This window comes from Lipomyces chichibuensis (genome assembly GCF_038497645.1).
Source record: "Lipomyces chichibuensis strain CBS 12929 unplaced genomic scaffold V1513scaffold_1, whole genome shotgun sequence".
Classification (NCBI taxonomy): domain Eukaryota; kingdom Fungi; phylum Ascomycota; class Lipomycetes; order Lipomycetales; family Lipomycetaceae; genus Lipomyces; species Lipomyces chichibuensis.
This window is the reverse complement of record NW_027117453.1, coordinates 742,627-762,862: the sequence shown is the minus strand read 5'-3', so window position 1 is coordinate 762,862 and position 20,236 is coordinate 742,627. Positions and strand designations below refer to the sequence as shown.

The 20,236-nt window shown below is 46.6% G+C and overlaps 8 protein-coding genes across 8 annotated transcripts; 4 read left to right on the top strand and 4 right to left on the bottom strand.

The window, feature by feature from the left end:
- Positions 1–100: 100 nt before the first annotated feature.
- V1513DRAFT_461629 (uncharacterized protein) lies at positions 101–4,450 on the bottom strand. The gene is made up of 10 exons (XM_066899900.1): positions 4,305–4,450; positions 3,754–4,252; positions 3,366–3,699; positions 2,968–3,311; positions 2,628–2,923; positions 2,129–2,571; positions 1,036–2,072; positions 893–982; positions 732–840; positions 101–671 (listed from the first exon to the last, which is right to left on the bottom strand). Exons 1-10 carry the CDS (start codon positions 4,330–4,332, stop codon positions 288–290), a joined length of 3,564 nt encoding a protein of 1,187 aa, XP_066756667.1. The 5' UTR covers positions 4,333–4,450; the 3' UTR covers positions 101–287.
- Positions 4,451–4,699: 249 nt separating this feature from the next.
- V1513DRAFT_435511 (biotin-protein ligase) lies at positions 4,700–7,113 on the top strand. Its single transcript, XM_066896637.1, has 2 exons — positions 4,700–4,773; positions 4,829–7,113. The coding sequence occupies exons 1-2, from the start codon at positions 4,752–4,754 to the stop codon at positions 6,916–6,918; spliced, it is 2,112 nt and encodes a 703-aa protein (XP_066756666.1). The 5' UTR covers positions 4,700–4,751; the 3' UTR covers positions 6,919–7,113.
- On the top strand, positions 7,114–8,557 carry V1513DRAFT_393076 (uncharacterized protein). Its single transcript, XM_066895308.1, has 4 exons — positions 7,114–7,253; positions 7,342–7,559; positions 7,619–7,771; positions 7,823–8,557. The coding sequence occupies exons 1-4, from the start codon at positions 7,195–7,197 to the stop codon at positions 8,377–8,379; spliced, it is 987 nt and encodes a 328-aa protein (XP_066756665.1). The 5' UTR covers positions 7,114–7,194; the 3' UTR covers positions 8,380–8,557.
- Positions 8,501–9,807, bottom strand: V1513DRAFT_435504 (uncharacterized protein). The gene is made up of 2 exons (XM_066896636.1): positions 8,998–9,807; positions 8,501–8,945 (listed from the first exon to the last, which is right to left on the bottom strand). Exons 1-2 carry the CDS (start codon positions 9,518–9,520, stop codon positions 8,713–8,715), a joined length of 756 nt encoding a protein of 251 aa, XP_066756664.1. The 5' UTR covers positions 9,521–9,807; the 3' UTR covers positions 8,501–8,712.
- Positions 9,659–11,413, top strand: V1513DRAFT_461625 (RAI1 like PD-XK nuclease-domain-containing protein). Its single transcript, XM_066899899.1, has 2 exons — positions 9,659–10,297; positions 10,365–11,413. The coding sequence occupies exons 1-2, from the start codon at positions 9,830–9,832 to the stop codon at positions 11,121–11,123; spliced, it is 1,227 nt and encodes a 408-aa protein (XP_066756663.1). The 5' UTR covers positions 9,659–9,829; the 3' UTR covers positions 11,124–11,413.
- Positions 11,414–11,569: 156 nt separating this feature from the next.
- V1513DRAFT_435500 (uncharacterized protein) lies at positions 11,570–13,980 on the top strand. Its single transcript, XM_066896635.1, has one exon. It carries the CDS (start codon positions 11,752–11,754, stop codon positions 13,723–13,725), a length of 1,974 nt encoding a protein of 657 aa, XP_066756662.1. The 5' UTR covers positions 11,570–11,751; the 3' UTR covers positions 13,726–13,980.
- Positions 13,981–14,480: 500 nt separating this feature from the next.
- V1513DRAFT_456045 (uncharacterized protein) lies at positions 14,481–16,157 on the bottom strand (the record flags this gene model as incomplete). The annotated part of the gene is made up of 3 exons (XM_066899548.1): positions 14,481–15,446; positions 15,513–15,730; positions 16,136–16,157. The coding sequence occupies 3 exons, from the start codon at positions 16,155–16,157 to the stop codon at positions 14,481–14,483; spliced, it is 1,206 nt and encodes a 401-aa protein (XP_066756661.1).
- A 789-nt stretch (positions 16,158–16,946) lies between these two features.
- On the bottom strand, positions 16,947–20,028 carry V1513DRAFT_456044 (uncharacterized protein; the record flags this gene model as incomplete). Its single annotated transcript, XM_066899547.1, has 2 exons — positions 16,947–19,744; positions 19,794–20,028. The coding sequence occupies 2 exons, from the start codon at positions 20,026–20,028 to the stop codon at positions 16,947–16,949; spliced, it is 3,033 nt and encodes a 1,010-aa protein (XP_066756660.1).
- Positions 20,029–20,236: the final 208 nt, after the last annotated feature.

Genomic DNA, 20,236 nt, shown 5'->3' with positions numbered 1-20,236 from the left:
AGTTTACTTTATCATTTTTGTCCTGGGTAATGCAATTTAATGTGTCTCGTTTCGTGTTGTGTGTATTTCGTCAGCGCAAGAACAGTGTTAGACATTTTTTTCCGACTTCTCGATATTCCTAATGATCATGTGGATGAAGAATATTACTTACTGTAGCTATAAACTAAAGTACTCGAAGAAATGAACTTATCGTATATACTTGACACCCGATCGCGAGGTCCTTAATAGATGTTAAAGCTTCCCAAAGTATCCAATCCACGCAACTATTCCCATAAGTACGGTAGCACTCATGCCTCCCCGCCCAAAAACCTAAGCACGTAAACCTCGTCTCCCGCTTTTAATTCCATGTTCTGGGCCGCATTAATGGCGGGGTAACTCAACACGGGGCCCGGTCCAGCAGTCCGAGTCCGTCTCAATCCGATGGGAATGCCTGGTTTCTTCGGCAGTGTCGTGCTACTCACTTCAGAATTATAGCTAGGTAATAAAGTGCCAGATAGCGCCAATGAAACAAGGACGCCGTATGGACGCCCATGGAGATATGATGGTACCCTAATCAACGAAATGTGAGAGTCTCCGGTGCCAGTGAACAGGAATGATTGGAATATCTGCATGATGAAGGGATTATAGAAGCACTGGGATGTGAGTGCGTCCACTTGGTTAGGACAAATGATCTACAATCTGTCAGCGCTATCATACTTGCACTCGCAGACACCTTAGACATTGAAGCATACATTTCCGCTCATGAAGCTTGGGCGAAGGAACTGTTTGACGTGATCGTCTCGACAGTCTATTGTCCTCGTCGGGCCGACCAGTTTGATGGTATCATGATGCAGACATTCACTGATAGTCTATTAGCTTAACAAGACAAACGGAAAAGAAGTAAATCACCTACATAACCATGATACTATCAGGCATTTGGTTCATCGACTCGAAATTTAAGCCGGCCAGTAAAGCTCTCGCATCTGCAGTCTGTGCGCTATGTCTAGAATGACTGTAAGCTTTCATAGAAGATATTTACTCTGCAATGCAACGTACAATACTCGTTTGTGTTTAATATCGCTCAGAACTAAACACCTGGCTGCGTTGACCACGCCAGCTTTCTCCATATCGTCCCTATCAGTCGGATTTCCAGAAACATAATGCACGTCTTCAAATTTTTCTGCCTTGACGCTGTTCGCACTGCTTCCGATACCGCTGCCAGTGCCATGAGAGGTTCCTACTTTTGCTGCAATTTGCGGTTTCTTGGTTAGTATGACTATCGGCATTTTATTGATCTGGATGTCTGGCGAATTACGGATTGAAGAGAGCAGCGTATCAAATTCTCGCGTAGTCTCATCTGAACAATCGCAAACAAGAAAATGCTCCTCAAACTCACACGGCGGTGACGCGTCGCCGTTTTCATGAGATGAATTTCCTATTTCAGACAAACTTATGGCTGATTCGAGAGCGGTATTTGTCACCGGTGGTATCGATGAAGATTCTGGCGGATCAGTGAGATTTCTCTTCAAGGACGGAATTGAGGGGGCTCTTGGTTCTAGGCCCGATGTGGAAGCCTTGTTGTCACCACTTCGACCCTGGGAAGTCGTGGGCATTGGAGACGGTGCCCTCGTAAGAGGAACTGGAATGACAAGTGGCTGCAGTATCAACTCTCCCAATGTATTGGCATCGTCGGACTGATTGGGTAGCGCGCGTCCTGGTTGAGGGGCTGTTGAAGTGCCTTCAGTCACCTCTGCTGGACTAGTGGCGCCGGGCTCAGCAACAATTCCATCATGAAGCTGCAAGGTCACCGCATGACGAGTACGAGGTTCGGGAATATGAGTGAGTTCAATTCCTTTCTTACGGATACTTCGGCTTTTGTCATGACTCAGATCGTCTGTATCATGTAAGGAGATATTCCTTGATGAAAAAGAAGCAGTATGCCTGTGCGATCTGTCGGTTCCATGTGTAATATCTGCTGGGGTAAATCTTGTGAAATTACTGAGGTCGCTGTGAGATGAGTCGAAATCGCTATAGTAGTTCATTGCCGCGAGAGAGCCAATGTCGAATTCGGATATCCGGTCGGCATTGTATACCTACCAGCTTCATTAACACCCACCGGCACGTAATTATCGACAGTATTTCAACTTACATCTGGCGCAATGGCAATGCAAATTTCGTTCCCTTTCAGTATATAGTCAGGATCGACCATGATCTTGAGAGTACTACGACGTATGTGATCCTCCATATCGATGCCATATCCTATAACTAGCACACCCAAATGCCGATACACTATCTGAACAGCCTCAATGAATCTCATGCCAACGAACGAAGGGTGCAAATTTGAAGTATAAAACTCCTGGGACAGTGAGTCGAGGTATTCCTTCATCCACGGCAAGTTCTGTTTTCGGATTTCCACAGTCAATTCATTTATTGTCGAGTCGGAGATAGATGTGGAGAGCATAATCAAGACACTAGCTAATCCCGGAACAATAATCGACTGTGCTGTTAGACCGTCCACTAACTCTTGCTTACACACTACTGTTTCAGCAAGGAAATCAAAGTTCGGTACACTCTCACGAAGATGCACTTCAGCTATATATCAACATTGTTAGAAACCTATGTGAGCACGATCCAGCGGACTGACATACCAAAGATTCGAATATTATTATTAAATTTCCGTAAGCTCAGCGCGCGCATCATTTGCTTCGCGTCAGCTTCATCTTCGTCTTCATTTACGTTTCTAGATGCCAATAAGAATGCAGCTTTCGCTTTATGGCATTGCACTTTCTTGAGGGAGCTGAAAGATGTAACGGTTCCCGTAACGTAAGATACTCGAGACGCAAGTGACGGGTCGCCTAGCACATGTTTCAGCACCGAGCCAGGCACTATCGGACGGAGTATCGTGGTTTTGAGATTAATCGACTCCATGACTCCGTGATCCACGCTGACCAGTTAATTTGAGGCATCAGTACATAACAGACTACTTACTGCAAAAATTCGTTCAAGAAATTTGCTAAATGCTCTTCGTTGACCTCGGGCTCGCCAGATATGACAACGAATATCTCGTCAGGGCTGGCAGGGGCAGCAACACTGCGATCATATGCGCTCTGAGAATTGATAAGTTGAATCAAGTTGGACAGCTTTTTGGGAAGCCACAAGACACCGGCGGCAATTACCACCAAATTGACAATTCTGGTAAAGCGAGTGTCTGGAACATCGGTTGAACGTAGACCAGTTACCGTGCCGACCGTGGTGAAGAAGAATGTATCGAAGAAGGTAGACGCCGGAGGGTCCTGGTTTTGCGATGTCGCTAGCTTATATGCTACGATGTGCTACTTATTCATTACATTTCATGACTAATAGAGACCGGAGTTTCAGAGTCTTACCAAAACTGCAGAGATTGTCAAAATTGAGGCAAGCACGGTACTACCTAGCATAATCACCTGCCTCGAAATTGGAGTGAGCTGAAAGTAAACTAGTTTCATAGGCCGGAGTGTCTCGTGTATGGTGAAATTGACACGAACGAACCGTGCCGGATATAGGAAAATCAGTGCGCCAGCAGACATATATGTAAGATCAATATCTGGGCCAAGTGACGTATCGTCCACTAACCAGGCAATAAGGACTGAAGCAGTTGATAGCCATGTTGCGAGACTGAAAGGCTTGCAAAAAAAATCAAGGGGACCTCTGTAGAGGTAATATCGAGGGGTATACATTATACTAAAAAGGGTCAGATTCAGATTTACTAAGAGGGAATAGCACTTTAGCACTTACAGAATACTTAAAGCCAAAAAACGTTCAACTACCTTTGACCATAAGGGTAATGCCTGATACTTGTCCAGTACCCTTGCATAGCGCGTGTTCCAGATATACAGGACACAGAATACAACTGATAGTACGGCATCAATCAATTCGTATATCCTGCCGACTGGGGTAGCTTCAAAGACAAACAGAGCTTGATCGTGCAAAGTGGGCTTTTGTCGTCGACGATCGAGATCTAACTGGTATTGCAACAAAGCAGAGCTCTGAGGCTGCGCCATCGTGACGACATGGTGAGCTGGTTCTGGAAGCTGCGGTTGGGATTGTCGATACTGAAATTCTGGCAAACTTTCTGATTCACAGGTGCTTCCTTGGTCTATATCGACTACAACATCTGAGGCCGGAATACGCCGCTTCCCCGAAGTAGTTGAAGCAATCGCATTACTACTAGCAGGGGCGAAAGACTGGAAGGTCTTTGGCAGAAATCTGCGACGCCATGGTCTCGAAGAAGTCCCTGCACAACTGATTAGTGTCATAGATTAAATAATTTGTAGATTTCCGACTACCTCCTGCTTTGGACTTCTGCGGGGCCATTGCGAAGCTTTAACCAGTTCCAACCACAATAAGTTGGAATCATACGTGACTAAAATCCAAACATGATCGACCGACGGCTGGGACCGTCTAGAGGAGCCCGACGGGGGGACCCCATGCGTTCATCCTGTAATCAGCCAGGGCCCAATCCAGCGCACTGACCCCGCCGAAAGCGCGTTTCGAACGCGAAGTGTATCAAACTAAACTTTATTTTGTGACTTACTTAATATTAATTTTGTTGACTCTTCGTGTCACCCTAACCCAGGCATTCCATTTCTCATACTTTGAGTTTAGTGCTCCAGCTGGGTTAGGGCCCTGTAGTTTCTTTATACAGAGTTGATTGCAGGACACCATAATTTATTACAGGAGCATTTGCAGTATTTTCGCAAGAATTGCCAAAGCTCCAACCTCCAGTTTCTGCGATGAATGTTCTAATATATGCAGGTATTACATATGCCAATGTTTTAAATGAATGGTCAGCTAATAATGGACTGAACAGGTCCTGGAACGACCGTCGAATCCGTGGCGCAATGCACAACTACCCTTCGCTCTCTCTTGTCGCCAAATTATGCGGTTTTGACAATAGATTCTCCTACGTTGATCAATGAACCTTGGCCACCCACGACGTCGTTAGTTGTTGTTCCAGGTGGCGCAGATTTACCGTACTGTCGGACACTTAATGGTCCTGGCAATTCGAAAATTACTTCTTTTGTCCGCGGAGGTGGTGCCTATCTAGGTTTTTGTGCCGGTGGTTATTATGGATCTTCCAGGGTTGAGTTTGAGGAGAATGACCCTAGCTATGCAGTAGTCGGGCGCCGGGAATTGGCATTTTATCCTGGAATCAACCGCGGGACGGCATTTCCTGGTTTTATTTACGATTCCGAATCTGGTGCTCGAGCGGCAAAGATCAAGGCTATAACGGAAGAGCTTCCAAGTCTTAAGATTGACGAAAGTAATCCTCATATTGAAGAAGGTTCAGAGTTCGAATTTGCATCATATTATAATGGTGGTGGTGTGTTTGTCGACGCCGACTCGTTCAAGGATAAGAATGTCACGGTTTTAGCGCGGTACGCGGAGGAGGTCAAAGTGGAGGGCGGTGATGCTGCTGTAGTGCACATCAAGGTAGGGGCAGGGGCCGCCATCTTGACAGGTCCTCATCCGGAGTTCTCACCCAGGCGGCTCAGAAAGACGGATCCGCAGCTTCCACCTTTCTATGGAGACTTAGTGCAAAAGTTAATTGCGGATAATCCACGTAGGCTTGCCTTTATGAAATCAATTTTGATTAAGTTGGGCTTGAAGGTGAATGTGAACGTTACTGAAGATTCACCTCCCCTTCCGACTACGCTTCATCTTACGTCTGGATACCAAGTGGATATTGCATCTCTTTGGAGCACTATCAAGAGCGTTAAAGGGCTTCTCGAGAAGGATACGCAGGATCAAAACCAAAAGAAGTTGAAATTGGTCGGTGAAAACGATACATTTTTATTTGCTGAGTCATCGGATTCACCGTTTGATTTGCGCGAGGTCGCTGCACAAGTTCCATCTGCTGAGACAAACGAAATCCCCAATGACTTGAACAAAGTGTTTAAGGATGTTGTTGTATACCACGGGGACAAGACGTGGATGCCAACGCTGAATCAGACACCTCACTTCGATCATGCGCTCTATTACAATGAACTTATTCCGCCTAACTCACCCCGTCAGACGTTTGGTTCAACGATTCTGTATGGAGAAGTTGTCACATCGACATCCACCATGTTAGATCGCAATCTGTCCCTTTTACGTCATCTGCCGACTGGGTTTACCGCGGTTGGAACGGTTCAAGTGGCTGGTCGCGGTCGTGGAGGTAATGTTTGGGTGTCGCCGATAGGTCTCCTGGCTTTCTCGATCGTCATTCGTCATCCACTGGCGATCCAGGCTGTTGCTCCTGTTGTCTTTGTTCAGTACATTGCTTCTTTAGCAATTGTCGAAGCAATTAGAACGTATGGTCCGGGATACGACGAGCTGGACATAAGATTAAAGTGGCCCAACGACGTTTATGCGCGCAATCCTGCGTACGATGAAGCTGTTGCAGAGGGAATCACTCCATTACCGGCGAAATATCTTAAAATTGCCGGTATTCTCGTGAACAGCAACTTTGCGGATAATGAATACCTACTTGTCGTCGGCTGTGGTATAAACACAGCAAACGAGGCGCCAACCACTTCGCTTAATACTCTTGTTGCAGCGGCGAATGTGAAACGACGGCGGGAAGTGCGGCAGGCTTTGGAACCGTTTAAAATTGAGAGATTATTTGCTAAGGTCATGTGGGTGTTTGAGCGAATGTACAACATCTTCAAAATGCAAGGTTTCCATGCTTTTGAAGACATGTACTATGCTCGATGGTTGCACACTGATGCCATTGTACGCCTCGAAATGTACGGTGGCACAAGAGCGAAAATTAAGGGCATCTCTATGGATTATGGAATGTTGGTTGTGGAGGAAGTGTCTGTCGACGGTGTTAGCACAGGCAAGAGTTTCACACTACAGCCAGATGGAAACTCGTTTGATATGTTGAAAGGGCTCTTGAAGAAGAAACAGGGCGTGTAACTTTCGTCCACATAGTTAGATAACGGCGTTCTGGAATTTTGGTATATAGATCTTAATTATTTTGCAAGATATTATTCGTATTTAGGGAGTGGGACCGGGTCAGAACTGGACAAGTCATCTGTGCGGCTTATGTATACTCTCTGAGCTCGGTCATCTGCACCTGAATTTTCTGAGCGACCGGGTCGGAACCCTGGGCAAAATGTAAGATTCAATTACTCCGATTTGCCTTCGAATGATCGAAGGACGAACCCTGCGCTGTTGAATTACCAATATCCTATGGAAGGAAGCATGAGTTCAAGTAAGCTCGACAAGACATTAGCGAGAGTAAAACAAAGGTATGGCCATTCTTGTTTCATTGCTCATCTAGAGTTGTGGTTAGGAAATCACGATATGGAAACTAAATCATGACGCGTTTGCTATTAGGATCGCGGATCATCAGTTCTACGAAGCTCACCAGGCATTGAAAACAGTGGCGGCCCGGTACATAAAATCACAGCAATACGACCAGGCAATTGAATTGTTATACCACGGAGCTCAGGAATTGTTAACTGCTGGTGAAGGTGGAAGCGGTGGTGATCTATCATGCTATCTGATTGACACGTACAAGCTTGCGAAGATCCCTGTCGGCAGCGCATCAAAAGGTATGCAGTTTTCTTTTGTATTATAAATCGGGGCCCTCGCTAATGATTGTAACTGTCAGCGCGAGTCGTACAATTGTTCAACCTATTTAAAGAGGATGAGCCGCGGAGGAAAGAGTACGTTCAGGACGCTGTTCAGTGGTCAGCGTTGTACGGTGACGTTGGTTACGGCGATCCTGAATTATTTCATATCTTTGGATCGGCATTTGCAAGCGGTACGGTATACTGCTATGACCATTGGTAATTTTGTGCTGACGGCCAGTTAGAGGATCTACCTTACGATGCCGAAAAGTTTCTACTACTTGGAACCAAAGACAGCCCTATAGTACTGGCAGAGTTACTTTACGAATGGTTCTCAGAGGATCCTGAGGTGTTCACGGTGCCATTATACATATCTAGGGCCGTCCTGGGCTATTTAACTGTCGGCAATATACGTGGCGCCTCACTGGCACTCGATCACTATCTTTCAAAGTTTATTACTTCAGGCCGTACGAGCCAGCCAAAGGTGTTATCCGTTGCAGGCGATGAAATTACTGAATTTGCTCAGTTTCCGCTTTTAAATTTTTTGCAGTTGCTAATTAGAACGTGCCAACGGAAGCATGCTGATTTATTTAAGCGGCTTCGATTTCGATACAAGAACGACATCAAAGATGCTTTTGATGGCGAAATAGATGAGGCGCTTGGTAAGATTGGTGAACGTTTCTTTGACATCCAGTTTCGCACCCAGGGGAACTTGCTTCAGGATTTGATGGGAAGTTTGTTTTCGGGGCCGCCACGCGGTGATCAAAATCGACCACAGATCCAAGGCAACGATCTCGATTAGTTGATGCAGATTGCGGTGTTCCGTATATCATATAACGAAGCTGGCTATTGGCGTGTATTGCAAATCATAGGTATTTGAAGTACATTATTCACTTTAGAATGCGCCTCGAGCATATTGAGAATGGTTATTAAATTTCTTGCTATTGTGAATTCGATAATATACAAAGTATTGTCAAGCAATAATACCGCAACTATCATCTCATTGAGACCTACAACTCCTCCTTCTATACAGTATTATGAATTTATTATACACGGGTAATCCAAAAGAGCCTTTCAAGCAACGTATGCGATGATGAAACCAACTAATTTACACGAACAGTTGCGCCATTCTAGGCTACACGAGATCAGAAGAAATCTCTTGGTCTGGTTCGAACATCCAGGCATCCTCGTCGAGCTGCTGTACAATTCTCTTAAGATCACGTTGCACTAATAGTTGTAACTCTAATGTTCTGTTAGAATTTCTGATCAGTTGTCCGAAATTAAAGACCAGCATACTAATATCCTCAAGTTGCCGTTTTGGATTTCTGTATACGTTTCGTAAATGTTTTCGTATTCGATACTCCATCACTATCACAAGTTAGCTATATATTCCAGAAATGTACGCCAAAAAAACGAATACCTTCATTTTCCTGGATTTCCTCACTTAGGGGAACATCGGTCTCCAATACGACCATATTCGGTTCGTTTGTTACTGGGTCCCGCACTACTATGTCATTTCGGTAATCTAACACATTCGTTTGCTCAATCGAAGTTGATGAGCCTAGTCCTGGAGAACCAGTTAGTCCCCGGTGCTGTCCTTGCACGTATTGGCCATGTCTCTGTACTCCTTCTCGAACTGGGAGCTTCCGGCGCATTCTGTGACCTGGTGACGTAGGCTGTATGGGCATATTATCGGGCGTCTGTATATCATCCCCAGTCAGACCGTAGAAAGTATCTTCCTGTATCGAGCTTGGAGCCATGGCATTTGCTGCCGCGGAATACAGTCGTCGTACGTGACCACTAGGCGTATCAATACCAGAACCGTCGCCGTGGTTGTGTTGACCTGCGGATGTTATTGCGGCAGCGGATGTGGATGATGATCCTGAAACCAGTCCTCGCAGTAATCTGCGTCGAACATCATGTACTGGCATCGCCGATTCCATGTACTGCCAGGTATAAAACGTGGCGAAATAAGTGTGCAAGTAATGCTCGTGCGCCCGGTCCTATTGGATGTTCTGATGCCGGCTATGGAACTGTAGCGGGACAAATACCATGCAGCCTGCGTTGACACCTTGGTTCGATTGTTGATTTCCCCATACTGGGACATTTCACGGTGACGGCAACTTAAGTTTCGAACTTTGATTCCATCCTCCCATCTTCGAAGATACGAAAAGATCCAGAGGTTGTCCTGTATAATATACTCGCCACAGGTACACTGTTAATAGCCAAATATCATTCAGAATAAACAAGGAATGGCAGGTAGGCCCCACTTCCAGTCCACGCCATGGACAAATGGCATTCCACAAGTATCATCACACACCCAGCGACAACAACCGCCAGCACTAAGTCTTCCGATATCGTCTGCGCGCATTCACGGTCCTGCAATGCGTCAACCTCGGGAGGTTGCTTCATTTTCATATGACAAATTTAGGAACTTGCATTTCGACGATTCCTCGCTGTCTTATTTCTACTTGCTACAAGACGACGTAAGTGCGAGCGGCGGCATTGATTTATCGGCGGGATACAACGTTTTTAAAAAGCGGGACGACACAATCGATGAGCATCTAGACGGAATGTTACTTTCGCTTGTAAGCCTCGAAAAAAATACGGGCAAGAAGACGACAGGAGATATTATCACGTGGCGGGGGATTGTAACAAAGCTGCTGTGTCTTCCGTATAGTAAGAATGACGGATTTGAACTTAACGCAGTCTGGTTCGATGTGAGTGCTTCTCATTGCTGGGCCCCTTCTCCAGGATGGGCTGTGCACACGATGCTAATGTCAGCAGGGACAATTATTTATAGAAGAGGATCTACCCTACAAACTTGCAACACAAAGGCCTTCGGATCAGCGGTCTGAGTTAATGTCATACTGGGGCTACAAATTCGAGCAAATAGCAACAATACCGAAGCAATGGAATGAGTGTTCGCGACAAGAAATAGAATCAAGAGGTCAGAAGTCGGTAAGCAACGTTGCGCAGTATTGCTCCGTTGTTAAGACTGGACTGGGCGATGTTCGCTTGGTAATAGCTGGCGAGGTAGACTGTGTGTGGGACTACAAGCCAGATCCAAAAGATAATGTCGACAATGACCCGAAGTTATTCGACAACCCACTAGACCACTATGTCGAATTGAAGACGAATCGAGTTATCCAGTCAGACAGGGACGCAAGTACGTTCGAGAACAAGCTGTTCAAGGTATGGGCGCAGTCGTTTCTACTTGGCGTACCGAAAGCAATAATTGGCTTCCGCACGGAGCAAGGATACCTACAAACGTTGGAAGAGTTCGAGACACAGAAGATCCCGGGGATTGTGAAGAAAAGTAAATATTCAAATCCATATACGACCTGGGATGGTGTTGATGCTCTGGCATTCCTTGCGGCTTGTCTACAATGGCTAAAGACAACAATTCCCAGAGCCGATGAGAACGTTGTCTGGAAGATACGATACTTGCCACGGTCGGATTACCTGACAGCCTCTAAGACGGCTCAGCAGTCTTTCCTTCATCCAGAATTTGTCAAATGGCGCAGCGAACATCGGATGAAATAGAGGCAGCATTTTGAATATGTCACTTGTACTATATTGCAGACAACAATTACGACTAGTCAAAGAATTGTATTTACCAGAGGGGGAATGGATAATGGGGGATTTCTCAATTGTAATTTTGCTCCCGTGGGTTTGGATATGTAGTCTTGTATTAATAAATTTGTTGTGTATTATTCGTTTAGAGCTACTGATTTAGAGGTATAGCGCATTTATAAGGTTACAAATCAGTGTAGTCTGGCAGTCAGTAACATGTAGTGAACTAGACAAGATTATGTTACGATGATCTCAGCGAAATTAAATTGCTGTAAAATTGGTTACCGTAAATTAGCTAAGTTATGGGAGACAGTAATTTTTAATAAGTGTAAGCTTAAATTGTGCCACGCCCCACCCCCGCCACGACTGCTCCGAGTTCCATCGCCGGCGCCGAGATGCGCCGATCAATCCACTGCAGCAGTGGGCCAAATCCAAATTTTATGCCAGCCCACCACATTATTCAGTCTCGTACCAGCAATATCGACTTTACGAAATTCGATACATTTGCGTTCTCTACATTCCGCCCATTTTTGGACTTTCTTACACGTCTATACTACGCATATATTAGCCCATAGACCTCGGCACATCCGGAAATATAATGGGAACACTCTCGAGCCCGGTGCTTTCAAGCCCCGCTACGCCCTTGGACGAACGTTACCGTATCCGCCGTATATCTCAGTCAACTTCGGCTGCTCATCAACAATCGCCTGTCGGAATTCCGCGTGACTCGTCAATCATGTCGGCCAGCAGACTGATCATTCCTGCTACACTGCCCCCTGAAGGCTCGGTGCCGCCGTACCTATATTCTCAGGGCCATGTGGTTGGTGCCAATATGACGTATCCACAATCAAACTTTTCGCCCGTCTCGGAGAATATCATTCCGGGACTTACAAACGATAATCAAGATTCTTCATCACCGAGTAATTCGTCGAGCCTGTCCACGTCCGTTTCGTCTCCATGCGACATCGCGCATATAAAAGTAGAGGAGCTCGAACACAAGTTCAGGGGACATGATGAGCACGATGACGAGGTTAAACCGCGGATCTTTGAAAACGAGAAGGATTTCGTTGTTGCTATTTTCGACGATCCGCCTCGTGCTATCAAGAAGGTCACGAAAGCAGAAGCGGAACTTGAACAACCTACCGAGATATTTCCCGGTTCAGTGGCAAAGGACGAAGGAGAGCGTTTTGCTTTTCGAAGCTTTACAGAGCCAGATAACAATATCTGGATGGCGATAGAGCCAAAGCCGGTAGAGGTGGACAATTTTGACTACCTTTCTGCGTATTATGGGCGCCAGGCCTCGATTGGCAATGGGGCTAACGTGTTTGAGCATATTGTCGACGAGTCTGAATCGGAACCTAGCGAATATTATTACGATGATGATCAAATGACGGATGTCGACGACTACGATGTATTGGTGGACGATTATGCCCGTCCCATGGCTGAGAAGGTGGGTCCACATAGTCTTTCGTCTTACTATCCCGCGATTCAGATGCAAGAGAAGGTTGACGAATCTCTGGACACGACTTTCAGGGAGATATCCGTCGGGTCTGTTTCTACAGGCAAGGAAGAAAAGTCAGCATCGAAAATTTCGGTGGAAGCTCCCGTTGGCGCTCATACTATTTGCACGACTGATCTCAATTTTTCTGAACCTCAGCCAGAGTATTATGGCGAGGATTCTATTGTACTTTTTGACGGTTCCAAGGTACCAATAAGGTGTACGTGTGGGGCAGTAAACGGAGAGACGCCCACAACTGCGGGCACATCTGGGAGTTTTCCATTTTCATGCTACCCGCAAACGGACTTGCATGCTGACGGATGCCTGGTATCTGTTGGCGGCGGTTATCATTGTCTTCCAATGATTATATTGCAGAAGCTTACCGACTCTGATCCGCCATTTGATCAATCTCCTCCGTCACCCGAATTTGTGGATAGTATGCTTGGCTTCAAAAGTCGCGACTGCGATGAAGGGGCTCGCAATATTTCTCGCTCAGCATCCTCGGCGAGCAGAGGTAAGAGTGAGGAACCGCGGGCTTCTCGCCGTACGGCTGGGAACCATTTAGAAGGCATCGAGTTCACAGACCCGGTGCAATTGTCTTTGCAGTTGCCTCCGCCGCCCGAGCCGGTATTCCTTAGCCCCTCTTGGCAGTCTTCGCCCTCGATTCCATACGCGCGCGCGAAAGTTCCGGGCCGTCCACGCCTGACGATCTACCCGCCTCAGTCCCCGACAGAGTCCAATCGATACAGTGATGAAACACCGTTATGGTGGCGCTACATCATCTTCCCGGTCGTCTCTATTTTTTCAAGCCGCGTCACTCGCGACGCGCCATGCCAATTCTGGCTGCGCACAGGCACAAAAGTAGAGACGCCATTAGCTGAAGCCACGACATCACCTGAACGCAGGCTCGAGGCCGAACTTCGGAGACAGAAGCTGCTTTGGAATGTGATGGGCATTTTGCTGACGGGAGTGTTGTTGGGTGGCGTTGTTGCTGGTGTCGTGATTTATTATTTTGGAAGAGGCGGTGATCCCGGCGTTTTGGCTGGGAAACACGCTGCCGCTGGACTGGCGTAGTATTACTGTATTCTGTTTTACTGTTTGCTGATTAGAAATTATGTGTGCATTATTACGACTGACAAAAAGGTGGTATTAGAGATGCATTCGAAGCTGGAATGTTTACCATACCTACTGCATGATTAGACTATTCTAAATACGTTATCTCGTCTGTTCTTCAACTGTCACTAGCTCGCATAGAGTACTGCCCCAACAAGCACATTTGTATATGTATTTGTATGACTCAAAACTAATTGAATTTAAAGCAATTAACTAAATAAATAAATAATAAAATCACGCAAATTTCTTACATTCCTAAATGGACAAAACAAGACAATGGACAAAACTGATACAAAACTAACGAAACGTAATTACTGAATATCAAAAACCTTGTGCAAAAAATTATTAAAAATAATATAAAATACTAATAGCAAAAATATATAACAGTCCGAAAATTAATGTAGACTGTCTATCTTCTAGAATAAACTATATAAAGCCATGATCACGCATATGCCCTGCTGAAAACTTATATCTCCACAAGGAAATGAAGTAAATGACCAGTCAGAAAAGTTCCTCCAATGACAAAACGCAAACACGCACAAAAATGTAGAGAAGTTTATAAGAGAAAACGACTAAAACACCCCCATGACGACCTATCAATATCGATCTCGCGCCACACACCATTTTGGAAGCCACGACAACATTCCACAGACATGACATACAATTGTAATTATTATATCCCCGTTCCATCTAATTAACCAAACTTTTAATGTTCATCATTGGTTCGCAGCCTTATGCAGAGGAGGAATGTCAAATTCATGGTTGGCTTGCTGTCCTTCGAGGATGGGGGCAATACTGAAAATCTGCTTTGTCTGTTCTTCAGGCGTAGCACCATCGATGTCCTTATGAATAACCCACTCCAACGGTCCTGGCGCGCTCTTGAACAGTCTTGGATGCCATTCGACTCCCTCCTCCTCGCGCTTCTTTGCCTCCTGACGCTGTCTGTCTTCAATTGCAAATTTTTCGTCCGTGGCTGTAGTGTGATCCTTATTGGCAAGCGCGTCCGTGACCTTCCGCCACAGCCGACGGGATTCGAGTGGGCCCTGCTGCTCGATTGGTCGGAGGCGTGGTAGCTGCGGGCGCGCTTTGAAGGAGTCAAAAAATACCGACTTGACACCGGTCTTCATATCCTTTATCTCCATAATTTCATTCCACTTACCCGAGATCTCATACAACACATCTCCAGTCGACTGACGAATGATCTTACCGGCTATGGCATTGTAGGTTCCTGAAATGAAACCCTTCACCTTGAATTCGATATCTGCCATCAAGTCGTTTCCGAGACACTTGATCAGCGAGTGGTCTCCAAGCTCATACTTCAGCTTTCCAATTAATATGTTACGCGCGTACATATTTGGCTGCGTGAGCTCGTACTTCTCCGTCTGACCCCTGAAATCAGTCCGGTCAAGAAACGTCAAGTATCCGACCCCCTCCATCATGCTCGCTGCGGAGTTACCTAAAAATCGAGAACGCGGGATGAGTGTGCCGTCGACGCGGATGTGGTTCTCAGGCGACATGTAAAAGTAGCTGGATTTAGGAGGATGATGGGACGTTTGCTCAGCGATGTAATAGGCCCGCGTGTTATTGGGCAGATCCCAGTAGCAGGTGAAGTACTCGCTCAAGACAGGATTTAGGGGCTTCTTAACTGCTTTCGGGGTGATGTGCCATCCAGAAAGATACCACTATAATTTTCCAGTGGTCAGTATAAAAATAATCCAGCCACACAAGCAAACAAAAAGGCCGCTTACCCTAACGACACTGACAAACCGCTCCACTGGGTCATCAGTGGCATGTGCCTCAAGAAGTAAATCAGGATGCGACAACTGATTCGTGATCCGCTCGAGCATCGACTTGCGCTCCAGAATAAACGTCGGAAGGGTGATCCGTGAAAGATCTGATCCGGGACGCAGCGACGCAATAATGGTGAGCAAAATATTTCGCTGATCTCCCTCGACCTCGTCGATATCTGTTGCAGAAGACGGCAGTGTTAGCACGATGCCCTGGATTCATCATCATCGGACCAACAATCCACAGTCGGGTATGTATGGTGCGAACAGTACCGTAACTGTTGACGAAAGATATTCGATCCAGAAATGAAATGAATATGACCCTTACCATCAACAGGGACCTCTGAAGATTCCTTCGAATCTGGATATAAATAAGTTCATGTCAGTTTGAATTCACAAATTCATCCACTGTGTCACATTGCCCAACTCCATTGACCGGTACGATGCGCGAGAAGTGCAAGATACACAAAGAGGTTTATGACAAATACAAGCCGACTCAACAGCACCAATGGCACGAAGTAGGTGGGTCAATGGCGGGTCAGCAAGTGGGAGGAAAACTAGGAAACCAAAGAGGATGCACATACAAAAGCTCGACGTGAACGGCATTGAAGATCGCAAGGTAGTAGAAAAAGGCAGGTAAATAGATATAATCACAAGACGGCACTTGCTATAAGAAGATATGACGGGAGGAGTAGACGTTATATGCGGGACAGCGGACTGTTGTCGAGATGCGCGGATGAAGTGGAGCGAGTGGAGCGTGACGTAGCATTCATCGTAGCAGATGATGGTTCACGCATCGAGTGCGCATGCTGCGGAGGACAAGAAGAAATTATACCCCTAATCCACGCTCTTTCTGAATTGCCCAAGATAGGCAAGCCCCTGGAAAGCACCTTACTTTTACAAACCTTAGTACAATACCCACAAAAGATAACATCAAATGGGCCATGTACCTGCAACCCATCTGTCTGTGTTTATTCCGTTTGAGCGTAGGCTGTAAATCCCGGATTCCGGAACAGTGCTCATCCGACGGCCGAGCTCCGCTGTGGTTCTCGGCCGTGATCTTACATCCAAGTACTACAAGTACAGCCTGTCGGAATAGACCGTGGTCATCTCACACTAGAGCAATGACAAGTTATATGATACTTGACCCTTGATACAACAAACGAGACTCAGAGACAATGCAACAACCAACCCGCAAACCATTAATGCCATAGACAAACGAATTCAATCATAACAAAGAACGTGACAAATTATAAATGGTTCCTGTATCATAGACCATAACCCATGGAAGCTTGCATCACAATAAACAAAGACGAACCGGAATAAAAAGACAATAAAACACACTTTTTACGAAACGCCAGAACAAAAAAGATCATTATCGTCACAAAGTAATAATTAATCCTCGTCTGCGATCAACTTCCCCGACTCAAATCCTTCGGCGCCGTACTGACTGCTTCGAATAGCGTCACCAACCCGCACGCTTCTGACCGCGCCAACAGCTGACGTATCTAAAGAAGCCTCACTCTCATCACGATCGTTATGCTGAATCATTGCTTGCGACCCTCGCTGCTCACCCATAGGCGAAAACAGCGCTGTAGCACTACTGGTCATAATATCTGCACTGTCACTCTCTTCAGAAGACGACTCGGCATCATCCGAGACAAAAGGCTGACGACTAGGCGATAGCTGTGGCAGTTGCTGTTGTTGTTGTCGCCGGACAGAAGGCGGCACGGGTGATCGAATGATTGGCGTGTACGTATTCTTAGGCACAGTTTGATCAACCATAATATTGCGATTAGGATTTGTCCGGGGTGACATTACTTTCTCCGCAATTTCCGCGAGACGCTCCTCGTCGCGGTCCTCCGCCAGAGTGGGAACCCTGTGGCCGAATTCTCCATCGTAAGCAACTGATCTCATGGGTGCGTTTCTGACGACCACAAACCCTTTGTTGCGGCGACCGATGTGAAGCTTATCAGCTGCAGTATCCATCTGCCGAGAAAACCAACCGCGAACGCCAGCGCTGACGCCTGTAGGATCTGCGGGCCCAGTACCCAACTTCCTGGAATATCGTGGAGCAAATGACAACGGCTCTCTGCGCTGTCTTTGCTCTTGATGCGAAAATGCAGATGTAGACGACGGCAACGAGGATGGCCCGGACAGCGTAGTAGCAGTGGCAGTTCGGGTATGGAAGTATACGTCAGATTCTCGAACTGCGTAGTCGACGTTTCTAGGAGTACCCGCCAGCGGGGCTGCGTTCCAAATACCAGAATCACCATCATTTTTGGCAGACTCATTTAATGACAGGTCTGCTTCGCCGTAAAACGGATCAGCGGCCACCTGCGGAACACCAGGAGACGATGACGAAGTTGACAGCGATTGTGGCAGCTCAGATGTGAGCTTATTCGCTGACTGAGACGATTCGTCGGTCGCAATCCTCGTTGCTGCCCAGCTTCCAGCGGGTCTAGTTCGACGTGGCATACGGTAATATGCAAAGGCTGATGTCGGACTGATTGGTGATGATTGCTTACCGCCAGTGCTAATCGATCCCGCAGATCGATCGAACAAATTGGCGCTTAATGACGGATGCAGTGGGTAGTCAAGAGGTGACTTTTCAAGATTACCAGTCGACGGAACTTCAACATCTGCCAACGTAGCGTCGCCTGAAATCTCCATCGGCCCCAATTTCTCCTTGGGTCGGCGTCGACGAGCAAGTTGTCGGAGGCCGAATGCTCTGGCAAATGTGTTCGACGTCTCTCCCGTGACACCGGCTAGACGAGCGAAGGTCTCGATGATGGCCTGCAATGCGTGAAGGAAAAACACGACGATGATGACCAACGCATGCAATACGAGGATGACATATGCGACCCAGCCTTTTGCCGTGTCATTTACGCGTAAAGTTGGAATGAAGGCGACTGAGAAGAGTGTGGTCAACAATCTGATCGCCGACAAGATGACGTGGTAGATATTCATGCTTGTCGTCGGGTGGAAAGGCCGGAAGATGTTTAGCGACAGGAAAAACACCAGCTCTGTAATGGCCAGAAGTGTGATCTGCGCAGTTCCTGACGGCTGGACGGCTCCAATCACAATTCCTCGTAGACATGTACATAGAAGCTGGACAGCGCAGAACATAAAACCACGTTCTGTGTAAGTGTTATACAGCGGACCGAGTAAGAGCAAGGTTGGCAGGTCGTCATAGAGCGCTTGTTGCGGTTTCGTAAGCCTAATCGTGCGGACGGCAAGCACAGCCGAGACGATCCAAATCAGTAACAGGATTCCTGCCAAGACGCTTATGTATATGGCCGTATGTGGTGATATGAGTAGTTGGAACGACGAATAGGCGACGAGAGGCAAAGAGAAGCAGTTGAAGAATACTCTAACAATCATCCCTCCAGTCACTGGCACGTTCTTCGATCTGAGGTCGACGGAGTGGCGTGACGTAACTTTGTACCATGTCCATTTAGTCAGGAAACAGAACTGAGCGATGGTTACGACAGCAGCCACCACGACGAGGAGCCAGACGACGAAGCAAGTCCAAACGTCCCTATCTTCTCCCTGCCCAATTAGTTGCGACTGGTTGGAGATACCCCATTTGCCATCGACCGAGTAAATGTTGTTAAAGCGATGATTTCTCGACATATGCGAGACACTAGAGACATTAAATTGTAATGACGCCCAAGATACAGACGATAGCGTGGGCTGATAGAATCCTGGAAATGCGAGATTCAAGGATCCTAACAAATATGCAAACTGCAAGTACTGTAGGACATCACTAAATCCTGGCGTGACTAGCCGCAATGTGTCAGGATCTTGACCATAATTACTACTCCAGGAAAAAAAATCCTTGGTGCCTGTCCAAGGGTTATAGATAGCGGCGAGAACAACCGAAAATCCAACCAATACGAGGACACCCAATGGAACGAATTTAAGGACCGCATATACAGATGGCGCAAATGTCGGAGTGATAGATGTCCTGACGCATGCGAACACGTTGGCGGCCGTGGTGGGATCGATGACTGCCACGAGAGTGGAAACCGATACAAAGTAATACGAATTTGCAAGTGGGTAAGACGTGGAAAAGCCAATGTCATTATTTGGTCCGAATGGACATGATCCATTTTCAACATATGAGCAGAAGCGTTCGTAAGTATTAGAGAGTTGAAATTGAAGAATTGAGGCTGATGTCCGCAGTGTCGCTTCAAGCAATTAGTCTATTTCATACTGGCATATGAGACGATGACATACTCAGTCTATTAGTGTCGGTACTCAGATCAGGCATTGAGCCGTACATATTTCCCGTGATAGTCAAGTTGACCTGGTTTAGGTTGTCATCATAGAGAGCATCGACATACGTGGACTCAAAGTAGGTGCCACTCCGAACGACAGAATTGGAGACGCAGGACGAGAAATCGACAGACACTCCATAGGCGACACAAATGAAGAATGGCAACCAGCCCAGCAGATGCCAGAAGTTGCGCATGATGAGCAACGGTTAACCCCCTCCCTTGTTCTATATTTAACACCTTTATGCGTAACTGGAGAATCAGAAGGTGAAGAGAGTTGCCGATTCTAAGGCGTGAATAAGATCATTGACAAGGGACGCGACACAAAACGTGTAAACAGACGACAAGGACACCTTGTTGGCCATAGAGGCCTGTAAGCTGAAGGAATATTTAGTGCTGGCAGAC